This window comes from Talpa occidentalis, unplaced genomic scaffold, assembly GCF_014898055.3.
Source record: "Talpa occidentalis isolate TD23 unplaced genomic scaffold, MPIMG_talOcc4v2.1 talOcc4.9, whole genome shotgun sequence".
Taxonomy (NCBI): domain Eukaryota; kingdom Metazoa; phylum Chordata; class Mammalia; order Eulipotyphla; family Talpidae; genus Talpa; species Talpa occidentalis.
Window position 1 is genome coordinate 5150358 of NW_023605305.1, and position 17660 is coordinate 5168017.

Consider the following 17660-nt stretch of genomic DNA (forward strand, 5'->3'; position numbering starts at 1 on the left):
GGAAAGAGCCCGTCAGACTCAGACACGGCAGCGGCACTTCTGGCACCACCCTTGGGCCCCAATGCATCAGCTCCCCAGGGTGAAGGTGGCTGCAGGCCCCACTGTGTCCCATGGCAGGGACCTGGGCGCTAGGGCAGGCTGGTAGTTTCTCCTGACTCTGCCCAAGTTCAGGAGGCCCAAGCAGAAGCGAGCGCCCGTTGGCGGCCGGCTGCGGGCGTACCTGGTAGTTGCACTCGGGGTCCAGGCAGTGGTAGTGCTCGCGGTACTGGTAGGCGCAGTGGATGTGGCCACAGTGCTGGCTGCCCGAGAACCTGCACGGAGGAGGGTGGCTCAGGCCCCGATGCCACAGCCCAGGAAAGGCTGCTGGGGTGCAGGGGTGCTGGGTGGGGATGCGGAGGGGCACGGGAGCTGCAGGGGTGAAGTCGTACAGCCCTGGGAGGGCCTGGGAGGGCCTGGGCCCACTGGGGCTCGCAGGCTACTAAGCCGCAGACCCGTCCTTCCTGCCTTGGGAGGCAGCGCCAGCCTGGGGGCCGGCCCCGGGGAGCAGGGTAAGCGGGGCCAGCCACAGCTCAGAGCAGAGGCAGGGAAGAGGCGGGGGGTGGGGGGGTCGGGCAGGCTGGTGAGGGCCTCCACCTCCCCAGGTGGCCCTGCTCCTCTTTCTGCAGGTGCCGCCCCCCCCCCCCAGCGCCGGACCCTGGCCTTGCCAGCCCTGGACTCTGTTGCTGGGAGGTGTTAAAGGGCTCGCTCCATCCTGGGCTTTCCTGACACTTGAAACAGTCCAGAGTCATGAATTTTTAAAGCACGGCCTGCTTGGCTCCCGCGGCAGGGAGCTCTCTCCGCCAGGGGCCCGGTGCCACCGGCCCGCCGTGTCCCGCGACTTCCCCGGCCTGATGTGGCCTGGCCGGGAGGTGGTTCTCACAGCCGGGGGATGGAGCCCCGGGCCCCCCCGGCAGGGAGGGTGGTGGCCAGCCTGCCCTGCGAAAGATGGGGTGGGCTTGGGAGAGAGGGAGAAACCCCCTTGCAAGAGGGAGAACCGCTTGCAAATAAATATTTAAGCTGAAGCTGCCAAAAGGGCCATCTGCTGAGGCACTAATAATGATGATAATAATAATAATAAAGAGAGCAGAGCAAAGCTGAGAGACGGAGAGGGACGGGGGAGGCGGCCACGGCGGCCACGGCAGAATCGGGAGCATCAGCAGAAAGACAGATTCCGGGGCCCGGCTGCCCCCTCGGCCAGGCAGGATTTGGGGGCACTGGTGGCGGTGGAGGTGCTTGACCTGCCTGTCCCACTGCCCCCGGCGGTAAAGGGGCAGCTGGGCCTGCACTCAGACGGCGAGGGTCACACAGGACCACGCCCTCCCTGATGTCCCCGATACTCCCCGTGGCCTGCAGCACCCCGGCTCCACGCGGGCGAGCTGGGGAGGGGGCCCAGCACCCAAGTGCCACTGCGTACCCCCTGGCACCCCGGCCCTGCCTGGGGCATAGTCTGGTGATGTGCCCGGACCACATCACAGGAGTGGAGTGTGGGGTGCCACGGGACAGTCCCTCGGGGACATGGGGGCAGAACTGCGTGGGGGTGGGGCGCAGTCAGATGGACATGGTCTTAGCAGTCCCCGGGCCCGCCCGGCGCCCCCCACCTTCTCCCCACAGCAGCCGCCTCCCCAGGGGCCTACCTGGCAATATATTTCTGGTAAATGTTTACATCTTCGGTGACAGCTGGTTTATCTGTGGGCAGTCCGTTCCTGGCGAGAGACACACGGGGCACAGCCGATTAGCCGACCAGGGCCTCATGCCCCAGGAGCGTCGGGGGTGCAGCTCCCCGCCCTGGGGCCTGGCCCTTCTCTCCCTCGCTCTGTAGTGTTCTGAGGTGCTCAGGACGGGACCAAGAAGCCCGTGGGCAGAGTTAGCCCAACTCCAGCCAGGGAGGACTCCACTTGGGCACAGGCCTACAGTCCAACGGGGCAGGAAGCCTTGGAAACGGGGGGCCTGGCCCCGCCCTCCCAGCCCCCCACGAGTCAGGAGGCTGCTGGCTGAGAGGGGGAGCAGGGGCCGCCGAAGGCCACCCCCTAGACCCGCACCCAGGTTCCTGGCCATGCCTCCAGGTCCACAGGGAAGGGCTGTGGGGACCCAGCCCTCATTTCGCCACTGCCCGGAGGGTCTTTCTGAGCATGCCCACCCCACCCGGCCTCCTGCCTTCTCTCCCCGCCTTCCCCAGGGCCCGGGCTCTGACCCAGGAGCCACGGTCACCAGCATGGACGCCAGAGGCCCAGGTCAAAGTCGGGTCAGAAATGCTAGGGCAGCCAACAGGCCCCCGGGGCCCTGTGGTGTGTGTGTCAGGGGAGCGGCACGGAAGGGCGTGGCGGCCATCGCGTGTGCCCCGGCAGGACGTCAGAGCTGGGCCACGCGTGGCGGGCGCGCCGTCTGCCGCAGGAGTGCGTGTGCCAGCGGGAGCGCGTGCAAGTGTGGAAGCACATGCACGGGAGACCCGGCACGCAGGGCCTGGTGCGGAAGGACGTGCAGGAGGTGTGCGGCGGGAGCGTGTCCGCAAGCGTGAGCCCCCGAGGCACGGAGGGCGGCCCCCGGCCTCCTCCGGTGGGCGCAGCCGCCGCGGGCTGGGGAGGGGCTTACTTGACAGTGGAGACGGTCCCCGTGGTGATAGAGTCTGTTTTGGAGAAGGTGGACTTGAGATACTCGGGAGCGTTGAAAGGCAGGGAGGCAGGAGGCTCGGGCCCCGGGGCGCTGGGGGCGCTGGGCACGCTGGCGAGGGGTGCGGGGGCCAGGCTGGGGGCGGGCGGGACCTTGGCGGGGCCCGGCTTCTGGATGGCCCGGACGTCGTACTTGGAGGGGCGCCCCACCTTGCCGGTCTTGAAGGCGATGGCGCCGCCCATGTCGGGGCTGCCCTCCCCGGGCTTGAAGAGGTGCAGGTACTTGACGTTCTCCAGGTCGTACTTGGACGGCTTCTTGTAGGTGCTCCCGTTCTGGGGCCGCGGGCTCTCGCCGGTCTTCAGCTTCTGGATGAAGAAGTCGTACTTGGAGGCGCGGGCCACCAGGCCCTGCATGGGGACGGAGCTGTGCGAGGGCAGGGGCAGGATGGTGGCCTTGGTCTCCAGGTGCGCGGTGCTGCTGGGCAGCCGCAGGCCGGGCAGGGGGCCCAGGGCGTCCTTGCCGGCCCGCTCCTCGGCCTTGGCGCCGTGGGCCGGCCAGGAGAGCTGCTCGCCGGCCTTGAGCTTGCGGATGTACTCCTCGTACTTGGAGAACCGCGCCCGCTTGCTGAGGGCGTCCTCGGAGCCAGGCAGCGCGCAGGCGGCGGCCGCCTCGGGGGTGGCGCCCGCGTGCAGCTTCTCGAAGCTGATCTTCCGGGCCAGCTCGTCCCGCGTGTTCTGGTCGTCGTAGCCGAACATGCCGAGGAACTCGGTCATGGTGGAGGCCGCGTAGTCCCGCAGCGAGGAGGCCTCTCCTGCGGGGGAGGGGAGGGGCGTCACCTCTGGGAGGGGCAGGACAGCCCAGGGACGGGAGCCCCCCGCCCGCGAGCCCCCCACAGAGGGAGGGGGCGGAGCAGGACATGATCTATGGACATTTGGCTCACTTGTTAGGTTTTACGACTCTTAAATTAATTTGTTTAAAAAAAAAGTAATTAATACTGGGGTAAAATAAAACGAGTTCATCAATGCCAGGAAAATCAATTTCCTAAATGTTCTGGCCGATGGCTTTTCAGTACATTAAACAAAGTTTCATAAATGTCTCCGCGCTCTCGCCTGGGCCTAATATGAAAGAGAAGTCATTTTACTGGAAGTGAGACGCAGCCTGGCCTGCCTCCGGGGCGGGGGTGAGGACGGGGCCGGGACAGGTGGAGGCGCTGGCCAGAGGCTGGGCGGTGTCGGGTGGGACCCGGGGCGGAGGGGCCAGGGGCGGAGCCGGCAGAACCTACCTGGAGGGCCCTCCCTGACTCCCCCAAATGGACACGCAGGCCCCTTATCCTGGGAAGGCGGGGGCTCACCTCAGGGCTCCCCAGGTCCCAGGAGGCCCACTGTCTCAGACAGCAGAACTCCCTAGGCCCCTGCCCCACAAGGCCTCTGACAGGGAGTCCTTCCACGTTCCCGTCACGCTCTGCTCACTCGCGCTCAGCACAGGGTGGGCGCCCCGAGGAGCGTCAGGACGGGGGAGGCTGGATTCACCTGTGTCCACCCTAAGAACCTGTGCTCATTCCCACACGTGCACACTTGTGCACGCACAAGCAAAGCTTCGAAGCTCACATCCCCCAGTTGCCTTCCTGCCTACACACATACACACACACACACACACACACACACGCACATGCGCGTGCGCTGCCCCACCCACTCCTGGAGCTGAGTCTGGACTGGACCACAGGCAACATGAGCCCCTTCTGCTTGGCTTTTCTCTAGAGTCTCCTCCCCTCCTGCCCCACCATTCACAGCACCTCATTCCTGCTCTGGACGCGGCTAAACACCTACTGTGTGCTGTGTCCTGAGTCAGGTGGGTGCACACTGGGGGGACAGACCCTTTCCCAAACAGCGCGCCCAGGTACACCCCGCCGCAGGGCCCCAGACAGGGGGCACCCCACAGCCCAGCCAGGGGAAGCAGCAGGTGGGGGAGGGTCTCCTTCCCACTCCCACCCAACCTGCCCGGTCTGGGATTCTCAGGCCACACCTGGAAGTGGCCCGGGTGGGCAGGGCTGGGCCTGGGCACCGGAGGAGCAAGGGAGGAAGCTCCAGCAGGGTGTGGAGCAGCTCTGAGCTCCTGGGGGGGGGGGCAGCACTCCTGGGGGGGGCTGGACCCCACTAGGTGGGGAGGGGTAGTCACAGGCACACATGGCACCAGGTAGGCAGTCGCTCAAGGAGCCCACGGGCAGCTGTTCCCCTGGGGTGGGGGCGGGGTGCTGTCTTGAACTCAGGCCACACAGGGTTGGGGGCCTGGCTGGGAGGAGTGGGCTCTGGCTGCTAGATGCAGTGGCTCAGGGACCAGGGAAAGGGGCTAAAAATAGCTGGAGGCAGCTGAGCCCTCGCTATATATGGCAGAGAAACAGAAGGCTTTGAAGGGCAGGCGGCTGAGAGCAGGGAGGGGGCCAGGCGGGGTCCTGGGGGCAGCCCAGGGGCTGCATTCCTGAGCCCCTGGGCCCAGAGAAGGTGGCCTGGTGGCTGGGCCCAGCTGGGGCTCCGGCTGGCTCTCTGCGGCGCCCAGGGCCTGGCAGGCCCTCCCAGGTGGCCACTGCAGTCCCAGGGGGCCTCACACCAGGGGCGTGGCCGGGGGCACGAGGCCCGGGGAGTTCTGGGCCTGTCTCCTGGGCAGCTGCTCCACTGCCCTCAGCTTGGAGCGGAGCTGGGCATGGGAGGGCCGGGGCCTGGAGGGACAGCGGCCCTGGTCCCTGCTCCTCCCTCTCGTCGGGCCCAGCACAATCACCTTGTGTCTGGAACCGGCAAGGGCTTTTCCTATCAGAGGAAACTGAAGGTCACACTTTTCCTCATTGATCTTGCAATGTTTGTTAATTACTCTGTCACTGATGTGGCGAAGGATAATTAAACAGCTCTGTTTATATCTTATATGCATAATTATGTGGCTGCGCAGGGCTCCCCGCGCTGGGAGGAGATGTGCCCCTCGCTGCGGGGGAAGGGGATAGGGGAGCCGGCAGGGGAGGGCACCAGGCACAGGTCTGGGAAGCAGGCGGGGAGCTGAGGGAAGACCCCAGACCCTGAGGCGCCAGTCCTGGGGTGAGCCCCTCCCTCCCAGGGCCCTCCCTCCCCGGAGCAGACAGAGACTGGGTTGTCAGGACCAGAGACCCCAGGAAAGCTGGGGCTGAGCCATGGCTTGGAGAGGTCAGCCAGAGGGCGTGTCAGGGCAGTGGGTGGTGACAGGGCCGTGCAGCTGGGCCCCGAGAGGTCCTGCCCGGGAGAGCCAGTGTCCCTGGGAGAAGGCAGGCGAGGGGGAGCCTGGCCTAGCCTGGAGGTTTCGGAGAAAGTACCCCAAGAAGCCTGAGAAGCATCCTTAGCAACGAGCGCCTGCGGTTCCTGAGGCCACTGCCCCGACCACGCATGTCTGAGGACTGAGACCCCCAGGCGGGTGTGGACCTGCCTCTACCCTCTGCCCTCTCTGCCCTCTGCCCGCCTGCTGCTCCAAGCACCCACATGTGGGTCAGCCCCGGCCCTGCCCACTGCCTGCCCGGGCTTGGGAGGTGCCAACGATCGCAGCAAGAGTGAGCACTGCCCGAGGACCCGGCAGATCATCCGCCCTCCCCACAGGACCCCCGCGGGGGGCATCCTGTCCCAGGCTCAGGCACCTACCTGCAGCCTGCTTGGTGCTGGGGGCACCGTCATCCTTGGCGGCGGCCCCGTCCGCGTCCTTCTCCTCCGCGGCGCTGCCCTCCTTGGCAGGCTCCTGGCCGTGGTCCTCCTCATCGCTGCAGCCCTGGGGTTGCACCATGTAGACGCCCTCGGGCGGCAGCTCCAGGGCCTCCCGGGCCAGGCGCCCCAACACAGGCGTGGGTGCCGGCTCCTCGCTGTACTCCCCGTTCACCCACTTCTCGATCACTGCCCGCCTCTTGTCTTCCTCGCTCCGGGGTGCCCGGGCCGCCCCCGCCTCGGGGCCACTGCGTTCCTTGTCCCGGGGCCGCAGGGGGCTGCCCTCCGCCTGGGCGCCGGCCTCGGCCCCCTTCTCCACCACCACCTGGCGGCTCAGCTTGGCGCAGATGGCGTTGAGCTTCAGGCCGCCTTTGCGCTTGGCCGCCATGGCCGGCTTGCCTGCGGGCGGGTCGGTGCACCGGGTGCCTTCAGCTGCAGGGGGAGGAGACGGGTCAGAGGCGTGTGCTGGTCCCCCACCTCACCCCTGCTGAGCCTCCGCCCTGCACCCCGCGAGCCCCAGGTCTTCCCCGTCACGGCGCCATCACGCTGCCCGGCCCGCGGCTGTCCTCTCGTTGGACTGGGAGCTCTGGGGACCCGGCTTGCCCGCCGCTCCATCCCCAGCCGGGCACCCAGCCGGCCACGCACGAGGCGGCTCACGAAATGCTTGGGAAGTGAACACGGGGACGGGTGACTCCTCAGTCACCAGGCCAAGCCTCGCCCAGCCCCAGTCCCGGCAACGTCTCACACCTGCTTGACCCGAGCTACCTCCGCTGAGGGGGCGGGTCAAGCCCCGGTCCCGGGTGGCTGTGCGCCCCCGGACATGCGAGGACGTGGACACAGGAGCTAAGAAGGAGCGGGCTGTGGGCAAAGCTCATGAGTGACAGTGGCCTGACTCGCCTGTGGGCGTCTGTCCTGCCCCTGGGGGACGGGCAAGAGCCAGGAGCGGCCATGACAACTTTGACTTCCCTGCCCACCATGCCGGCCGATGCCCTCCCCCCCTCGGCCACGCATCCCTGCAGCTCCCTTGCCAGGCTGCTCCCAGGGCCTCGTCAGACTTTCTAGGCTCCGCTGGCCATTTCCTACCCCTCCACCCCATTCCCCAAGCCTTGTCCAAGGGCAGTGCCCCACAACCCCTCTGAGGGCCCCTGCCCGTCAGAGGATGGGACCTCACCAGGCCCCTGCTGCTCCTGGGGCCCCGGGGGTCCCCGAAGGCTGCAGTGGAAACAGGCTGGGCCTCCTCGGGCCTCCCCTGGCAAGCTCCAGGGCTAATCCCTGCATGAGGCAGCAGGACTCGGACAGCCGGGAGCTCCAGGACGCCTGAGGGCTGCGGAGCCACGAAGGCCAACGGGGTGGACACACGTGCACACAGTCATTTGTCTGTCTGTCCCTCTGCTCATCCAGTTAGGAGGCTCCAGACCCTGCGGTGGAAGCCGACGTGGGCAGTGGCCACAGCAGACGTGGTCTGAGGGCACCCTCGGGGGTGGGAACCCCCCTCAGAGCTTCTGAAGCAGGGCTCCCCGACGCACCCCTCGCGAGTGGGCAGGGTCTCTGTGTATCGGAAGCCAGGCAAGGGCAGGGGCTCACCCAGGTCTTCCCAGGTCCAAAGTCAGGGGCTTCGCGGGAAGGGATCAACGCCCTAAAACCCACATGCTCAGGGACCCCCGAGAGGCATGCAGGCAGGACGGCCGCCCCTGTGCCCGCCAGTGAGCTCAGCCCCAAGCAGACTCAGCTGTACACCAAGCTCCTGGGTGCCGGTGAGGCCCAGACTCTTGCCCCAAAGGGGCCGCTGGAGAAGGGCCTCCAGCCCTGCACCAGGGGAAGGCCTGCCCAGCTCGCTCCCAGGCCTGCGGCCCTGGCTCTGCCGGACCTACCCTGCCCCAGCCGGAAGCCCATGGACCCACGTCTGTCCGTGTCTCCAAGTCTGTGCTGCCCACACCCAAGTCTCCAGGGACTGCCATGGGGTTCTAGCTCCAAGCTCAGTGGGGCTCTCTCATCACACCACCCCAACCAGCCTCATGGCCAGCTGCCCAACTCCAGGGTCCCCCGCAGGTCTGTGGGGAGCAGGCCTCACCTGCGGTCCCCTTTGTCCCTGCCACGGTGGGGGAGGGGAGGGTGGGCGTGGGGGCAGCCTGATCTATTTTTACCAGGAGGTAAGCAGCCAAGTGTGTATGGCAGACGGCAAATGAATCTATAAATATTTATCCCAAGGAAGGGGGAGGCAGAGCTCCCCGGGCTGCACTTGCTGCTGGTGGCACCCCCTTGCTGGGCCCCCACCCATCCTGGAGCCTCCTGCCGCTCGGGCCCACCCAGCCCAGCCTACCCTCTCCCGCTCACGGCCGTGTGCCTGGCTCAGTTCCTCCTGGGCCCCCGACAGCTGTGATGCAGCTGTGCACCCAGGGCCCACCCCCAGCCCACGGCCCCTGTGCTCCGCCCACGCCCCCTACACCTGCCCTCCAGCTGCTGCTCGCCCCCGCCCACCTGCCTTCCAGATGTTGCCCTCCCTCTGACTCTACTCCTGCTCCCTGGGGTGGAGGGGAGAAGGCGGCGGGACCCGGGGAGCAGGAACGGGAATGCGTGCGAGGTGGGCGGTGGGCCAGCTGAGGTCCCAGTTGCCTGCCCACCCCCTTCCGGCCCGCCCTGTGGGCCTTTCTCTCCAGCCCCCCAAGGCCCTGGGACCCTCAGACTACCCCCCTCGTAGTCTGACCCCAGGCTCCCGTCCATGTAAACATTCCCCTGACTTTCTTCCCTAAAACATAAACGCCGTGGCCAGGCCTCAATGGCAGGAAGCCATCCGTCCCCGGCCCTGTCACTGCCCCTTTCATCTCCTTCCCGCCACCAGCCTGCCCGCTGCTCTATTTACACTGGACACTTCCTCTGGGAACAATACTGCCCAGGAGGCAGGCTGAGCCGGAGGGTGGGAAGGCGAGGGGAGTCCTGTGCGCTCGCCCAGGGACAGCCCTCCCAGGCTCCAGCCTCCGGCCCAGCACGCCAGGCTGGGGAGCTCCGGGCAGGGGGAGAGCCCCGGTGCAATGGCCTGGGCCCTGGGGTCAGGGCCTGTGAGCTCATGACCTGCCCTTCCCTCGCCAGCTCTCTCCTGCAGGACTGCAGGGGAGAGGGCATCTGTGTGCCCGGCGCAGGGCCCGACATGCAGGGCCTGGGAGGGTACGGACAGCATGGCACACACGTGGGCACAAGCTGCCAAGGCTAGGAAGACTTGCTGAGGCAGAGAGGAGCAGGATCGGAGGGGCAGCGGGAGGCTGGGCTAGGAGATGGTGCCCACTCAGCGGTCCCCGTCCAGGGTCGGAACCTGCTCTCTCAGGGCCTCTGCATCAAGCCCTCAGCTGGCGGCTGGTCCCAGAGCTTGGGGTGGAGACAGGAGGGCAGAACCCGCCTGTCCACACACCTTCCCGGCACTCAGGCCATTCTGCCGCGGCCCAGAGAAGCAGGTGCCGTCCCTGCCCCGCCTGGCGAGGACACTGGTCTTGGAGCGCGAGGACAGCCGGGGCCCAGCTCCCTAAGCGGCCCAGCCGGGCGTGTGGAGGGCCCCTTTCCACCCCTGCCCCCCCTCCCCTCCCCCGCGGTTCCCATAACACAGAGCCCCCTAAAGTGTTAACTGCGATGGGTAAAATGGTGCAGCAGATTGCTACAATAAATAATTTACTGATATTTATAAATATTCAAATCAGCCAGCTTCAGAAATCGAATGAAGGGAGGGCCTCGGGAGAAGGGCCCCGGTACGGCAGGGAGCTCATCACCCCACCAGAGGCTGGGAAGGCCAGGGCTCCTGCCAGATCTGGGGGAGAGGGGGAGCTCTGCAGCTGCACCTGGGCCCCTGGGACAAGGGCTGGGGTCCTGGAGCAAAGGCAGCGCCTCCCTGCCTGGCCAGCGCTCCCTGCCCTGGGGGCCTGAGGCCCGGGCACCCGCCACCCAGGGCCTGGGTCTGGCAGTGTTTGTCTGGCCTGGGGCAGTGGGGTGGGGGAGCTGGTCCCCCAGGGCTGGGCATGCCTGGCAGCCCCTCCCCAGCCGTGAGTAATGTGTTTCGGGGCCGGGCGGCCTGTCAGCTACCAGGATCCGGGTGCTTTATGGGCTCTGCCTGGTGGCTCTGAAGTCCCTGGTAGGAAATAAAGTTCTCCCTGCGCGTCCCTTCTAAACATTTCACTCAGTGGAAACGGTGTTTAAGAAAAATGAGGACATATTTCTTCCTAAGGATGCAGTGTCCCCTTTGGGCGGCCTAATGCCCGCGGTATATCAGCCGGCGGTGAGGCAGGGGCCAGCCCCGGTCCCCTGGGGAGCGGGGGTCTGGGGCCCACTGGCCTGTGGCTGGACACTCAGGGACCACTGCCGGGCCACGGTGGCGGCTGCCCTGGCCCGTGGCACCTGGAGTGGGACCCGGTGGCTGGCACCCCTGAGCGCCTCCTGTGTCCCAGCCGTGCCAGCGTGAACCAGCATGGTCCCCAGACCCCCCAGCACAGCCATGTCCTGTCCCCATGTCCAGATGTGGACGCAGAGCCTAGCACAGGCGGTAACTGCCCACAGTCACCCACCCAGTGTCAGAACTGGAACTGGATTCCCACCGGGCTTTGACGTCCAAGGTCACGTCTGAATCCCACACACCTCTCCCACCGCCTCCCCACCAGGATGGCGAGAGTGCCAGCCTCCACCCTGCCAGCCCGGAGAACTTGAACCTGACAGGGCCAAGGGTGCTCAACTCCCTCAAGCACCTTCCACAGGCAGCCCCAGCTGAGTCCTGGAGAAACACCTGAGCAAGACACGCAGCCCTGGTCCTGCCATCGCCCGCTGTCCTTTCCAGGGGCAGCCGGGGGGCCATCACCGTGCAAACAGTACAGGTGCCAGGAGGGTGAGTCTGGAAGCAGGGGGGCCCTGCTCCCCCAGGAGCTCCCTCGCTGGCTCCCCCACACCAGCAGCCTCTCCTCCTGGTGGCACAGCTCACCTCTAACTCCACGGCTCCCCCCCCAGCTCCAAGAGAGGGGTGTCCTTTCCTCTCGGTTCGGAACAGAAGGGTTGCCGGGGCTCTGTGGGCGGCAGTGGCCACTGCTCCCCTCGGTTCTCAGCCGGGCCCTTGGACCCTAACAGCCCCCGGCCGGGAAATCGGGGGACCTGGTCGCCAGGCCCTCCTTGCTCCCCTTTGTTTATTTATTTATTATGATTTTTTAGTCCAGTTAAAAGGTTTACTATCCAGACGCGTCTAAGTGGCCTCACTTAGCGTAAGTAACTCTATAAATCAGGGGAACTGTTAGCATCCAGCGCGCAGGCTGGCTATCAATCTCCCCCAGGTCACAGCCCAACAGGAAGGGGAGAAAAAAGAGTTACCACCCAGGGGAGATCTGACACATTCGCGCACACAGGGCGCGCACACGCACACACCTGGCATCTCCGCGCCGGTACCCCAGGGTATGTCCACCCTGGGCCTGGCAGCACAGCCTTGCCCTGAGGGGAGACAGCTGAGGAGGGGTGCTTCCAGGGACCCCAGGGCTTGGCTGTGGGTGCCTGGCTCTTGGCGAGCGGGTCTGGAGAGCCTCTGCTGGGCCCCTCCCGCTCTGTGCTGCGCCCCCAGACCCACAGAAACCCAGCTTCCTCCTGCTGTGTGCGCAGGTAAGCAGGGCAGGAAGGCGGAGCGCACAGACCGGGCAGGGGACACTGCAGTCCCAGGTCCTGGCCTGCTGTGCCCGAGTCCGGGAGTACCCCAGCCCCGTGCACCCCAGCCCCGGCGCAGGGCCCCGAAAGGGCAGCGAGCAGCGGGCAGGCAGAGGGCCCGAGAGTGCCCAGTGGGCACCGGGACAGACTGTCCACCGTGGCTCGGGAACGCCCATCTCCTCCTCAGACCAGGGGTGGCCAGAGGCGCACGGAGCTCGGGCGCCCCGGCCCCGGCCGGCCCCGACCCGGAAGGCCCCACGAGCCGAGCCGCTCCAGGGGCGGCCGTGGGGTGGGGGGCCTCGGCTGGGCAGCCCTCGGCTCTCTGGGCATCCCCCGTGGGCGCCGAGGCGGAGGCGGGCAAGTGAGCCCGAGGGAGGAAGACCCACCCAGGCCCACCTCCTCGCCCACCTCACCCCACGGCCTCCCGGCTCGCCCGCCCGCCGCCCGCCGCATCTCCCGTGAACTCTATTTCTCTTTCCTCTCTGAAAACAACTGAGCTGTAAATACTGTTTAACCTTCTCCCCCCTCCCCCCGCCCCCGCCCCGCCGCACTATAAAAACACAAATATGCCATAACTCAGCCGGCCGGCCGCCCAGCCTCCAACATGCCCCGCGCCCGGGCCTCTCAGGAAGGTCATTACAAACGACTTTCCGATTCACTGCTCCTGAAATAATTTTGTGTATTAAAACCTGAATCTGCACTTTCTGGGGCCGAAAGCCTCGCTTAATTATGGCGGGTGTCCTTGGGACGGACAGTGATCCTTCACTCGCCAGCCGCGCTCCAGCCCTCCGCCCGCCCGCCGCCCCCCTCCCCGGGCCCAATCTGTTTTCAAAGTGTGTCTGTCCTTTATTAAATTGTTTTCTTTTCCACATTATCAGTTGCCATGGAGACCTCATCTCTCGGATTATTTGAATTTCATTATATCTATTGATTTGGGAGCATTTCATCTTTTTTATTGTTTTTCTGTCAATTTTCAAAACGAATAACCATCTAATTTGCGTCAGTGCTGATTATGTTTGTCCCTCAATAGAGGTCGGCAGCTGCGCTGGGGAAACAAATCAATGAAAAACCATCATAAAACTCCCCACTCCGGTCTCCAGGATGTGTGGGTGACATTCCACGCCTGCGAGACACACACTCATCAGCTCCAAGTTTGGGGACAGTGGCGGCGGCTGCGCGCCACGTCCGCCTCCTTTGGCCTTAATATTTAATTTCGCGATTTGGAGCATTATTAGTGGTGTTTTTATTAGCGCGTGTGCATGGGAGCGTTCGGTGGTGGGCTGGCCGTGGCGTTAATTTGTGGGTGAGCAGGGAAGCCCTGGAGGAGGGCAGGGCGGACGGGGCCGGGGTGCGGTGGCAAGTGGGGCCGGGGGCGCCCCGAGGAGGGGCCGGCCGGGGTGGGGGGCTGGAGGACCCCCACGAGGGGCTGGCGAAGGGGGGACGCAGAAGGGGGATGAGCGAAGGGGAGGAAAAGAGGGAATTCAAATTGCTTACTTTGTTGGTTTTTTTTAAATAATTTATGCAATTTTAAGCATTTATGTATAAATTTTTTAATAAGCCACCCTGGAGCAGAATGGCCATTAACATCCCAACGTCCTTCTGTCCAATGGGCTGGCGGCGAGGATCAATTTCTGAGAGTACTCTCCCTTTTTTATGACATGATAAAATGCTTTTAAAGCAACTTACACAAATATGGAAATTTTTTTTCTTTTTTCTCCCGGCCCCTCTGCCTTCCCCTAACAGCCTCCTCGCCCGCCAGGGAGGGTGCGTGTGCGCGCACACAGCCGCTGTGCTCACGCCCTCCCCTGTGGGCGGGGGGCGCGGGGGGCTGGCAGGGAGACAGCCCCAGTTCTAACTGGAACTGGCCGCCTGTCCTTCTAACAAGGGCATAAACTTTCATTACCCATGCACGCAGTCAAAGGCAATTTAGGGAAACGCGCTGCTCGGAAAAGGAAAACCTCAGCGATTCGTGGCCCACGCCGCTGCCATCTGGGGGGCTCTCGCTTCTAGACCGAGGGAGGCCGGGCCTGGACCTCTGGCCCTGCAGGGCGGGGGGTGGGAGGAGATGCCCCTGGGAGGCCGCCCTCGAGGGAGAGGTGAGCCGGAGGGAGGGCCGGCCTTGCTTAGACCAGAGCCCCGTCTTGGGTGGGGGACGGTGCTCTCCCCCCTACTCCCCTGCACCAGCCCCAGTGTGGGGTTAGAGCCAGCAGAGGTTCCCTGGCTCCCGCCTGCCAGCCTGGTGCCGGCGTGGAGCAGACGCTGGGTTATGTGGGTGGTGGGTGGGTGGACAGAGGAACTGAGTGAAGAACATGCGGGGAAGTGGGCCCAGAGGTCCTGGGGTCCCTGCAGGAGACCTCCTGGGTGAGGCCCCTCTTGAAGGTGTCACCTGGTCTGGAAGCGCATCTGGGGCAGAAGAGCTACTGGGGGTAGAGCGTCCGGGACACAGAATGAAAGGGAACAGGAGCCACCATCACCCCGACTCCAGACTGAGCCCCTAATTCCAAGATGGAGCCACGCCTTGTGTGGCGGAGGGCAGGTGGCCCCAACCCAGATGTGGCGATAGCCCTTGGCTTGCTGCCTTTCACCCCTGTGGGGACGTAGAGGTGGCCGCGGTGATCCGGGTCCCAGCTGGGGGCCTTCAGCGCCCAGCCCCCGCTCTGCCAAGGGGGGTGTCCGGCCCTCCCAGGCCACACTCAGGAGGCCTCAGGAACGGGCCCTCTGCGCCTGCCACCGAAGCCGTTATCTCCACGCCCTGGGCGTCAGTGTCCTCCCCTGCGGACAGGGCCGCTGGGGGTGATATGGGGTGACCCGTCTGCACGGAGCTGAGCAGCCCATGACGTGGCCCTCCTGGATGGTGACTGTGGCCATTTCTGCCCAGCGTGCAGCTTGGGGGCTTGGGCAGGAAGTGGCGCCTCAGCGGCCCTGCCTGCCTTTGCCCAAAGACCTGGGGACTCCTGGTGTCCTCCTGCCGCCTCCACCCACCAGAGCCCAACTGTCCCCTCGCTCTCTGTCCAGGCCACTCGCCCACCCGGAGGCCCCGAGCTCCCTCGCCATGGACATCCCAGAAGGGCCCCTGGTGCCCGGGACCTCAGAGGTGGCGGCAGCAGCCAGAGAGCAGCACCCCAAGGAGGCCAGGCCAGTGGGGATGCCGGGGAGCAGGGCTGCGCCCACCCTCCTCCTCTTTCATGCTCAGTGCCCCCCCCTTAACTGTCATTAAAATAACAAGTTTCTGTTACAATCTAAACATTCCCACATCGCATAAAGGGTTATATTACACCCGAGTCACTCCCGGGCCGTGTTTGCACAGAAAAGCTCACGGCAGGTCCCCCCTCCTGACGAAGTGACTTATTAAAGTTTAAACAGTAATTAACAGAACAATAAAAATAAAGGGATGTTTGGGGAGTCATCGCGCACACAGGGTTTTGGCAGTGCCAGCAGTTTTTCAGTGCCCTGCGCTGGCAGCAAAATGCGACTGTGGAGCCAGGGGGGCCAGAGGACGGGGCCGGGCGTGGGCCAGGGCGACTTCAGGCCTGCGGGGCAAGAAACCCAGGCCGGGCTGGAGGGAGAGGTCTGGGAGGCCCCTTTGGGTTCCGTGTAGGACCATCCGCCCCGCCGGGACCGGGGTGGTGGCAGGTGGGGGACCCCGGCGCGCCGGCAGGAGGAAGGTCTGACAGCGCAGGAAATGGGCCGAGCGGGTGCTGGAGGCCTGGCGATGTGGTGCCCAGCCTGGCCCCAGGCACTTCCGGGAGCCCAGCGGCTCGGTCCCATCCAGCCAACGCCGGCGTGGACCCGGCAAGGGCACTACCAGCCCCTGCAGTTAATGATTCCTGGGCTGGCTCCCAGCCACTCTGGGCTTCCCTCCCGGGCGGGCGGGCAGGTACCGTCCCCCGTGCCGCGCAGGCCCAGGACAGCGCTCCTGAAGCCACCGTTCCCACGGAGGACGACGCAGGGCAGGCCTCCTGCCTACTCTCCGGGAGGGTGAGAACTGCCTGCTCAACTCATGCGAGAACCCCCTCCCCGCGAAGGGAGAAAGCACCGGGGCCCAGGCCAGGCAGACGCTGGGCCTGGGGCTGGTCTAAGGCCAGGGCAACGTGAGGCTGGTTATCCTCCAGCCTCAGCTGTTCTCCCTGCACCAGCTCCAGCTCCAGGCCCCGGCACCTGGCAGTCAGGCCGGGAGGCGCGGGAGGGGCCTGGGGGAGAGGAGGGGCTCCGCCTGGCTGGGGCCAGCACCTTGGTGCCTTTCCCTCCGCGCCTTGGGAGCCAGGCAAGAAGGGTTGGCAGCATTCCTGGCAGCCACGATGCACGTGCTGGTCCATGCCAGCCAGGAGATGGGCACCAAGGTGCTCCAGGGCAGGCCCTCGACCCGCCAGCCCCCCAAGCCGCCTCTCATTTCTTCCCTCTCCAGACTCCCCCGGGCCCCGCTGTGCTGGGAAGGGGGTGTGCTCTCTGGGGACGGTCCTCTGACCTCACCGCGCCACTGCCTGCGGCCAGTCCGGCTGCCCCTGCCTGCCCACCGCGCAGGCCCGTCCTTCCTCTCCACGGGCAGCCTCCGTAGAAGCAAAGTTCTCCCCTCGGTCACATGGGACCGTGTCTCATCAAGCGGTTCTCAGGACCGCATCCCCAGTGAGGTTCTTCCCACTGGGGCCGAGCAAAGGGTGGACTCGGGGACGCCAGGAGGACCACGGCGCCTTCTCCGCCTGCTCGGGGCCTGCTCCCTCTCCCTCTGTGCCTCAGTGCGCCAACCTGCCTGGGCCTGCCTGGGATCCCGGTCCTGCCTTGGCGCCTGCCATCGGCAGCATCAAGCCCAGAAGCCAGTCCCTGGCCAGGGTCGGCGCAGGCTCCTGTGCTGGTTCCTCCACATCCAGCTGCAGGGGCTGACGGGAGCAGCTGTGGGCCTCCCGTGGAGGTGAGATGCTGGGCCAGGGCCAGAGACTCTAACTCCACGTCTCCTGGATGTGCTCCCTGGGCAGCTGGCAGACACAAAGGGCAGGGACTCTCACACGGCTGGGCCTCCGTGGTGCCCGGCCATGCCGCTGCCCTCACCGCGGCCCTGCAGGCCCCGGCAGCCAGGGGCAGGCACGCAGGGTCGCAGAGGACCTCAGTGCCGCCTGGGCTGTGGGCACGGACAAGTGTGCACGTGGAGAGGAGCCAAGGGCTGCCCTGCCCCTCTTTCCTGGGGAGAGTTCTTTGGGCTCCACCCTTCCCCCCTCCAAAAAAAAAAAAAAACGGTGGCTTGTGGTGAGGGGAGAGCAGAGGATTAAGGCAAAGAGAGACCAGGAAGGGGGCAGGTGACGCCTGCCAAGCCTCAGCTGCTCTGCTCCGGAACCAGGCTGGAAGGCAGGCAGGCGCTCGGCCTCGGGCTGCTGGAGGAGGCTGGCTGAGTCACCCCACCCCAGAGCTGGGGGGAGGAGCCAAGGGGCACACGGGCTAGGAGGACAACCGGCAGGGCCCCAGGAGGGCAGGGGCAGAGGCTTCCGAAGGGTCTGCTCTGGGGCAGGCAGACGGATGGCGCTGCTTCTAGAACCCCACCTTCTCCCCTGTCCTAGGGGCCCGGCTCGGAGCTGAGGGGGCGCGGGGGGACGGGGACAGCCACGAGGCAGAGGTTGTCCTAGATTTGCACAGAACCTTAGAACTAGAAGCTGACGGAGCGGA

The 17660-nt window shown here is 65.7% G+C and overlaps 1 protein-coding gene across 1 annotated transcript in view; it reads right to left on the reverse strand.

Annotated features, from left to right (window-relative positions):
• CASZ1 (castor zinc finger 1) overlaps positions 1-17660 on the reverse strand; it is a 41042-nt gene that overhangs the window by 8544 nt on the left and 14838 nt on the right. The window contains exons 3-6 of the mRNA XM_037500151.2: positions 6297-6785; positions 2629-3457; positions 1674-1742; positions 221-311 (exon numbers count right to left, since the gene is read on the reverse strand). Coding sequence (XP_037356048.1) covers positions 221-311; positions 1674-1742; positions 2629-3457; positions 6297-6785 — 1478 coding nt within the window. The remainder of the gene's footprint in view (positions 1-220; positions 312-1673; positions 1743-2628; positions 3458-6296; positions 6786-17660) is intronic.